This window comes from Bos taurus, chromosome 9 (assembly GCF_002263795.3).
Source record: "Bos taurus isolate L1 Dominette 01449 registration number 42190680 breed Hereford chromosome 9, ARS-UCD2.0, whole genome shotgun sequence".
NCBI classification, from domain to species: Eukaryota; Metazoa; Chordata; class Mammalia; order Artiodactyla; family Bovidae; genus Bos; species Bos taurus.
The window spans coordinates 42217676-42227245 of NC_037336.1; the positions used below are offsets into that span (position 1 = coordinate 42217676).

The 9570-nt window shown below is 41.7% G+C and overlaps 1 protein-coding gene across 2 annotated transcripts in view; it reads left to right on the top strand.

The window, feature by feature from the left end:
- The window catches only part of SEC63 (SEC63 homolog, protein translocation regulator), a 67640-nt gene extending 65880 nt beyond the window's left edge, over nt 1-1760 (top strand). Inside the window, exon 21 of one of the 2 annotated variants that reach the window (NM_001192815.1) lies at nt 695-1760. In NM_001192815.1, the coding sequence (NP_001179744.1) occupies nt 695-838 (144 nt within the window). In that variant the 3' untranslated portion in view covers nt 839-1760. The remainder of the gene's footprint in view (nt 1-694) is intronic. The other variant, XM_059889822.1, reaches the window with a different exon arrangement.
- The last annotated feature ends 7810 nt before the right edge of the window (nt 1761-9570 follow it).

The window sequence follows — 9570 nt, forward strand, 5'->3', positions numbered from 1 at the left end:
TCCATTTCTTTTAGACCCTGTGGACTGTGTCCATGGGATTTTCCAGGCAGGAGTACTGGAGTGGGTTGCCATTTCCTTCTCCAGGGGATCTTCCCGACCCAGGGATCAAACCTGGGTCTCCCACATTGTAGGCAGACCCTTAACCATCAGGGAAGTCTCTTAAGCTTTTTATAAAAGGCATGCTATTGTGTTAGAGAGATTGTGCTGAAGAAGTGTTGCGCTGTGTACTGGGACTCAACTGAAAGGAGCCAGCAAAGGCATGGCTTTTTTCCCCCATGAGGGCGCTGTATTTCTTTCCATTGGCTATAGGATGTTAACTTCATGAGTAGTCTGGAGGCTGCAAATACCTCTTTGGAAGTCACACTTGAACTTTTTTTCCATCCACAGAAGACTTATTAAGAACAGTGTTCCTGCTCAAGAGTCAGAATTATTCATCTTTCATGCTGCAGAATAAATAGTATATAACGCCTGTAAAATCATACTATTAAACTACACTAGAAACTTAACTATACTAACATGTTACTAGATTCATGTTTTTATTTTGTGGATGAGTGTTCTTAAATATGTTAAATTTAGAGTTAAAAGATGTAATCTTTTCAAGTGCTGCTGTCAAAGAAAACCTTTTCTGTACCAGATATTTCTTCCATTATTCCTCCTCAGATTTCTAATGTCTGCATTTAATTCTTTTTTCTAGTTGGAAGTTCATGAGGCTAAGCCTGTGCCAGAAAATCACCCACAGTGGGATACAGCAATAGAGGGGGATGAAGACCAGGAGGACAGCGAGGGCTTTGAAGACAGCTTTGAGGAAGAGGAAGAAGAGGAGGAAGATGATGACTAAGCAGGGACCACAATATTTGCACATATTTGCAAATTTTTGCTGTTTTGGAAGTGTATAATAAACCAAAAGCAGTGCAGAACTGATGTTGAGGGAAGTGTTCCTAGAAATGGGTGTGTTACTGAGGCAGTGGTGGTGCCTTGGTACAGTCTGAAAGATGCTTAAGGTTTGTGAAAGCTTTCAGGTATGGGATGGTGCATTTATTTCATCTGCAAATGATAATAAACCCTTTGTTATAACTGTCCAGAAGTGTGGGCTATGTATTATCTGATCATCTGTGGTCCCAGTAAAAGTAAAGGTACATGAAAAACAATCTATAAATGAGTGACCTTTCTTTGTTTAGCTTTAGTTTTAACATTAAAGTATGTGTGATAAACACCACAAATGTTTTAAGTAACATCTGCTCAAGTTTTAATGTCTTAATAAGCTCTATTATTCATTTACTGACATGTTGCAGTGATATAAGACTATTTATAACAGCTCCATTCATAGCTTTAAACATTTTATTTTTGCCTGTCTTGGTCATAAGTTGGCATTCTGCCACATTCCACATAATCTAGAGGGCTACATTTTGGGATTTTCCTTTTCTTAATTGCCCAGAGTTACCAGAAAGATTATAAAAATGGCTTTTAATGGCTTAAAACATTTTTAAGCCTCTATTTTAGCAGATCAATGCAAGATCTAATTCTTTTTATAAGCTATAGATCTAAAAATGATTGTGGGACCATACGTTCTCTGATGTTGGTGATTGTGTTACTAAACCTTTTTAAAAAGGTCACTATAAAAGCTGAAAGACATTGTTAGCTTTTAATCTACCTGACTCTGTCAGAAGCCTTTTAAGGTAAAATATAACATGCAAAGGAGGCGTTTTTTTTGTATTCATTTTGGACTCCTGTCAATAAAATAGAAGTTTGACTCATTTTATGTTTGTAATGGTGTGTGTCTTTTCACTCCCAGAAAGGGATATAATAGGAGAACTCATTCTTTTATTTTTCAACTAAAAATTTAGTGATACTGTCCATGACTGCTAAAGTGACTGCTGTTTCTATATACTATAGAAAAACCTGTGATTGAGGGGAACTTCCCAATCTTATACTCTGACACAGTACAGCCTGCAAGGATCATGCTTACAAGGAGTAGAAATGTGTACATGATGAATTATTGAGGTAAAATGAATATTTTTGTTACTAAATATGGAGGAAACATAAGTTTATATTATAGTACTTATGGTAATAATCCTCCCCTATCAAAATCTCCATAGATCCAAGTGCTGTCAGAATACTAATTTGTGGCCTTGTTTATTTAAAAGGTTGCCACTTCCCATGCAGAACTACCACTGGTATTTTGTTACTGCAGTAGTTGGAAATAAAATTTGAAACTGACCAAAGCATGAATTATTATTTTTTTTCTTGGTTCTAAATTTGGGATGTAGTATTTCCTATAATATGGTCAAAGCAGATTTTTTTCTCTGGAGCCTCCATTGTCTGTTTTTGTTTTAAAGGTGTTAGTGAGACCCTTCCTTGGCAAGCAGGAGTACCACTGATTTGTTTGTGAGGATTTGTTTCATTTTGTAAGTAGAGGGTAGGTTTAATTTTCAGGTGAGGTTTTGCTGGGAAGCTGCTGGTCACCTAAGTGAGGTGGAAGGGAGCAAGCCAGCCAGTAGCATCCAGGGAAAGGAGAGGTTAGAGAAAACTCAGGCGGTGTGAAAATGAGCAAATGAAACGGTGTCGCTACACAGTCCTGGCTTTCTTGAAAGACACTTTTGCAGAAAAGTACTTACTCTAGTGGCTGTTTTGTCTTAAAGAGGTTTTATAAGTTATTCAAACAACTGGCTTTCTCATTAAGACAAGAGGATGATTTCACAACCTAGTAACTCACCACAATGCTTAAAAAAAGCCAGCATCACCTTATTGGGAAATCCTACAGGTCTGTGTTGCTTTGCCATTTGTGTGATATATCTGTACTTCACAACCAGTAACACATTTTCCTGTAATGAGTACTTTCAGTAAGCTCTTTCCATATTGCCGTAGTGAAATGACTGAGCTTTCATTTTATCATTCTCTTCCCTCCAGCGAGTCTCTGAACTCTGCATCCCTTCTTTCCTTCTCTTGAGATAGAGTAACTAATTTACCCTTGTGTGCATTTAATCAAATGGGACTTTCATTAAGTGTAGTTTCAATTTGGTCCCATCAAACACTGACATTTTGTCAACAGAACAGATGAACATACAGATGAAAACCATCAGTGTGTATGCAAAGTGAAAGTGTTTTTTTAATGAAATTAAGCCACTTAAATTGTGTAGTATTTTTATCTTTTTGAATTGGTGAAGTACCTATTAAAAGGTACTCCTCCAGGGGAGACCATCAGTGAAAGTCTTTCAGTTAAAAATTTTTGTTGCACAACTTGAAGCTCTACGTGCATATCTCAATCTCAAAGTCAGGTGTTCATATCCTTTAAAAATTATAAAAAATTTTTTGTGAATTTTTTTTAAATTAAGGAGTACTTGGAATAAGGTTTTCTGTGTAGAACATAACTGTGTTCTCTTTATCCCAATTTGCACTGCGTGCTGGAGAAGGATGAGCCTGTCTGGCCACAGGGCTCCCCCGTGAGGGGGGAAGCTCAAGTCCTGGGTAGAAGCAGAGCAGGTGGACCAATGGCCTGATGTGGGAAAAGGGAGCAAGGGTGTGAAGGAATGTAAAGAGGCTCTGAGCGTGTTATTCCTGACCACAACATTTATCCAGTCATTTGCTTCAGCCAAGCAAAGATGGATACTGGAGTGGTCTTTAGCAACAATTGTAATTCCACATGTAATTCCACATCTCACATATTTTTCTAAGAGTTGTTCATTGTTCACCACCTGTTTACTGAATTTCAATGTGTCCAGGTCTGATCAGACACTGGGGCTATTTAAAAAAAAGAATTTGTGTTCTTATGGCTCACAGGTATTAAGGCAGGCAAATAAATGTATGGCAATCTATTTTAATCCATTTGCATTCTAATGGTCATTGTTTGGAATGCGTTTTTTTGTTTGTTTTTCCACTGTAGGCAGAGGAGTTTTTTTTTTTAGGTGCTAGCTATTTGTTGGTTTTGAATGTTTCTTTAAAGCTTTTCCTCCCCAAATATTAAACTTTACAGACTCCCCAGTGTAATCTGCTCTATGATAACTGAGACAGCTATCCTATAGTGTGACATTTTACCAGCTGTGCAGTGATTAGTCCAATTATGTCTTAAAAAGTTAGCATCAAGCATCTTCACATTTAAACTTGATGCTCAGGCTATTTTGCAAAACTTAAAAAAGCTGTGATCTTGTACATTTTTCTGTAACTAGCTAAAAATTCAAATCTAGCAATCATTGGCATGCTTTAGGGCTGTGGTTTTAGCTGGGGATGTGTACCTCCCAGGAGTATGCAGTAATCAGTCTATTGGGAAAATGTTAAAGTGGTTGTTTGTATTTAATCTCAACCTTTTAAATTTCTATTTTTGTGTGTTTTATAATGTACATAATATATTGTACAATTGTACACTATAATTTATAAATAAATACATTTATTGGCGTATTAGACATTTTTTTCTGATTTCAATGCTTGATCAAATATTTGGATATGCTGCCTTAAAGTGTTGCTGTAGTGCTGTTTAAAGTGTTGGTATAGTGCCATTTAAGCAGAAATGAAGGTTTGGGGTTTTAGTACTTACCATTTGAGTTCACAAGATGATGCTCCTTTGCTAGAGTCAAAGGGTCAGCATTCACTGTGTAGCAAAGTGGTTATTTTCTGCGGTGGAACTGAGTAGGTATGGTGACTGTTAATAGATGAGCAGAGGGTTCTAAGCAGCTGTTGTCCACAGAATGAACGTGGAACGGCTGAGGGCAGAAGTGCTAGGTGCAGCTGCCAGGGACTTCAGCAAAGTCTGCAGCTCTGTTAGTGGTCCCTGCAGTCAGTGGCTGCTGCAAATTGCAGGTGAGTGTGAGAAGGGCTGTCCACTCTTTAGCACTAGATGGTCCAGCACTGACCTGTCAGGCTTGGTATGCAAAGGGAGCTGTGTACCTTTTACCTTCGTGAACACCTGAAGTTTACTTTTTAAAATCTGCATAACTGCTGCAGTGGATACCACTTTGTTGTTAAGTTGCCAAGTCGTGTCCTCGTCTTTGAGACCCCATGGTCTGTCACTTGCCAGGCTCCTCGCTCCATGGGATTTTCCAGGTAAGAATACTGGAGAGGGTTGCCTTTTCCTTCTCCAGGGGATCTTCCTGACCCAAGTATAAAGCCCATGTCTCCTGCATTGGCTGGAGGATTCTGTACCACTGAGCCACCTGGGAAACCCCTGGATACCACAAAGGGTATGAGCAAATTTCAGAAAACTTTAAACCACTTTCCTGTAGTTTCTAGCTTGGTTCCGGTAGAGGGCGATAGGGCTACAATTTTCTTTAGCAAAAGAGTGGTTTAGTTTGTGAGACAACCAAAATTGAAGACATGCTGTGTAATTTATTTCTGTCATCACCTTCTAGGCTTACCTCCTTCCCCCTTAGTGTTTTACTTCTTATATATGTCTTTTAATATATTAAACTTCTTGGTTTTCTGGCTTGATCCATTGAGCCCCTTTGTAGCAAACTCCAGAAGACAATCCACATTTATTAATTGTGCTATAATTGTATCAGATTGTTTGCCTGAGAGAAGTGGGAAGTCAGGTAGGACAAAGAAATCCTTTTATTGTACGAAATTGGTTTTGGGATGGCAAGTGTCAAAAACCATGAAAGGGTCTGACTGTGCAAGCTAACACTCTGTGCAGTGTCATAGATGTTGGAAGAAGACAGGAGACCCCCAAGTCAGAGGCATCGCAGACAGCTTCCTGTTGCCTAGTTACTCTCTGTCCCCCCTAGTTCCGACATAGAGGGACAGGTAGACGCTCTACAGCCCCACCTGGGGCCGACGTAGAGCAACCCAGGTGGACGCTGCATATGCTGAGGAATTCTGAGCTCAAGAAACCTCTCTCACGTGTATTGCAAGCATAGCTCCCCAAGAGGGAGGTACTCTTTCTTCCAAGGCTGTTCCTTATGCAAACATAAAAGGATAGTTTGGAACAAAAGCAGTGTGCCTCTGCTCACAAGGTTTGTAGAAACATGAGATAGCTATAGAAAATTGTCTCTCAAAAGTTGGAATTCAAAATATATAGTATCTGTATTTACAAAGACATGAGCTTCCCCAGTGGTTCAACAGGTAAAGAATCTGCTTGCAATAAAGGAGACACAAGAGACTTGGGTTTGATCCCTGGGTCGGGAAGATTCCCTGGAGGAGGGGATGGCAACCCACTCCAGTATTCTTGCCTGGAGAATCCTCTGGACAGAGGAGCCTGGCGGGCTACAATCCATGGAGTCGCAGAGTCAGACATGACTGAAGTGACTGAGCACATGGGGTACTTATTTTCAAACAGAATGAGTTCTATTTAGTGAAAATTAGGACCAGTGAGCGGAGAAGGCGATGGCACCCCACTCCAGTACTCTTGCCTGGAAAATCCCATGGATGGAGGAGCCTGGTGGGCTGCAGTCCATGGGGTCGTGAAGAGTCAAACACGACTGAGCGACTTAACTTTGACTTTTCACTTTCATGCATTGGAGAAGGAAATGGTAACCCACTCCAGTGTTCTTGCCTGGAGAATCCCAGGGACGGGGGAACCTGGTAGGCTGCCGTTTCTGGGGTCTCACAGAGTTGGACACGACTGAAGTGACTTAGCAGCAGCAGCAGCAGGACCAGTGAGACCGTCCTCCTTGACAATAAACCTCTCACAAATGTTTTATTGTCAAAGATAATTTTATATTACAGTTGACAGTTTACTTATGTGTGCCAACTAAAAAAAGGTCCAAAATTTTCCAAATTGAATCCAGAGCAGTGTGACAGTGGAAAAACAGGTGTCTAAAAATGAACAACTATAGTTGTTATATATTGTAACCATAAAATCTTTTGATAATTGCCTCTGTGCCTTTCCCCAAAACCTCAAACTAAAACATGTCCTTCGCTGACACCCATCCACCTTCTCTCCTAAATCACACTCTTCCCAACAAACTGAACTTGTGCCTCCAAGTGAGTCTGGATCCTTGTAGAACAGCTGCCAGTCCTTTTTCGTAAGATGCTACCCAAGTCCAAGAAGTCTTCGGAACATCTTTGACTGAAATAATTGAGAGACCTCTGAAATATTTTTCTGAACAGTTGTGCTGGCATCTGATCATCCTTTGAAAGAATATTTATTTTTTTCCTGTGAAAAGTATTTAGAGATGATGCAAATAAATTTAGAGGGTAGTCACATTTGCTGATTATTTCAATGAAAAATTAAGCATGTGACTAAAATTCAATGAGTGACTTTTTAAAAAATCATGATTTTTATTTAAAGTGCACTGAGGACTCCCAAGGAGACATTCAGTAATATTACAGGGTAAGGACACACACACACACACACACACACACACACACACACACACACACACACACAAAAGTCGCTCAGTCGTGTCCGACGCTTTGCGACCCCATGGATTGTAGCCCACCAGGCTCCTCGGGAGGGATTGGGGGCAAGAGGAGAAGGGGACGACAGAGGATGAGATGGCTGGATGGCATCACTAACTTGATGGACGTGAGTCTGGGTGAACTCTGGGAGTTGGTGATGGACAGGGAGGCCTGGCGTGCTGTGATTCATGGGGTCACAAAGAGTCGGACACGACTGAGCGACTGATCTGATCTGATCTGATCTGAGGCTCCTCGGTCCATGGGACTTTCCAGGCGTGAATACTGGACTGGGTTGCCGTTTACTTCTCCAACAGGGTAAGTATAGCCTCCCTCATTTTTAGGAATTAATCCACATCTATATATATCTTTGTGGAATTAGTCTACTTTATAATCGCATCCACAGTGTCTCCAGCTTTTAAATTTCTTGATTCTCTGCCACTTTTCTCGTGACACCAGGTGCCGACTATACTGTACATCAACTTTTCAAATTTTTCCAGGAGCCTACAGTTCCTCTTTTTGACATGACAACACATATATGAGTGAGAGAAAGGGGAACACTGAGAGAGGTGCCCCCAGTTGAAGGGAAGCAGGGCCTCCCTTCCAAGTATCGGAGTTGCAACTCTTCCCACCACTAAGTCCTCATTCAGAACTCCACAGTTCCTTCACCATCCTGAGAAGATACTGCTCCATCTACCCCACCCCGCTCCCCAAGTGCTGATCTGGGTCTATTATCATGGAAATTATAAGGATTAATGTGATTTTCAGCAGGGTGCTCTTGAGAATTGGAAATGAAACTAGTGTTATGACTCATAGCATTATTTCTTTATACACTGAGCCCCCACATCTTTCAAGTCTTCTGACTTAATGACAGGATATGACTTTGAGTGTCAGGAATGACACCTCAGGAGCAGCACATTTCAGATGAGCTTAGGTTTGAATTTTGAGTAGAATCATGACTGTTTCAGTGTATTGAAATAATAATTTTTAGAATGAGAAAAAAAAAAAAAACTCATCTCCCTTGGTGTGATTTGTAAAGTTTTCTTTGCATTTAGTACCAGGTACTTACAATCTGATTGAACCAAGTGCCTGCCCACACCTCCCCTCCCTCAACCCCCTCCACAGCCTAATAAAAGAGCCCGGGATATAGGTATGTAAGCAAAATCCATAGATTTTAGTCTTGGCGCTACCTCCATCGGGTGGCATTACAGTAGGGAGTTAATGAGAGCATGAGTGTACATGCCAAGGCCCTGGGAGGCTCCCTGTCCCCAGCTCTGATTCGGAGTAAGTCGTACTCCCATCTGCGCCCACAGAGGGCAGGGGATTGACCTGAGGGAGAGACAAGGAAACGAAGATGCCGGTAAGAGAAGTGACCCGTCACAGTTGGTGACAGACCTGGAGCTGCTTCCAATAGCAGGGTGAGACCCGAAGCCCACCACTGCCTGGGCTCCTCCAAGGGCTGCAGGTGCAGGTACCTGAGGTAGAGGGGAGCAGCAGAGGATGCGCGAACAGTGGACTGTGGTTTACAGTTCTGGGTGCTTGGGATGCAAAGAGAGCAACACAAGAAAAAATCAGACAAAGATCCCTGGAGACATTCTAGAAGAGGAGGAAGAAAGGACAATAAACAAAATTTATATAGTATCACTGAAGGTGATAGGGCTTCCCAGGTGGCTTAGTGGTAAAGAATCTGTGGCCAATGCAGGACACTCAGGAGGCTCCCATTCAATCCCTGGGTCGGGAAGATCCTCTGGAGAAGTGAATGGCAACCCACTCCAGTATCCTTGCCTGGAGAATCCCCATGGACAGAGGAGCCTGGCAGGCTATAGTCCATGGGGTCACAAAGAGTTGGACATGACTGAGCATGCACGCACACATTGATGGTGATAAGAGTGATGGGAAAAAGAAAGTAGAGAAAAGCAAAGCAGGCAGATGGAAAACAGGTTTTAATTTTTATGGTCAAGACGGGTCTCATCTCAAAGCTGACATTTGGGCCAAGGAGTGAAGAAGTTAGCCTGCAGATGTTTGGGTGAAGAGCGTTCTAGTCAGAGGGCGAAGCGGACACACAGGCTGTAAGACAGAAGCAGCTGCAAGCGTGGGGAGCAGCAAGGGGACATCAAAGTGGCTGGAGCAGAGCCAGGGGAGAACAGCAGGAGAGGAGCTCCGAGAGACGAGGAAGGTCAAGGGTGCAGCAGGAAAGGCCCTGAAGGTTGTTTAAGGACTGTGGTTTCTGCTCTGAGTGAAGAAAGA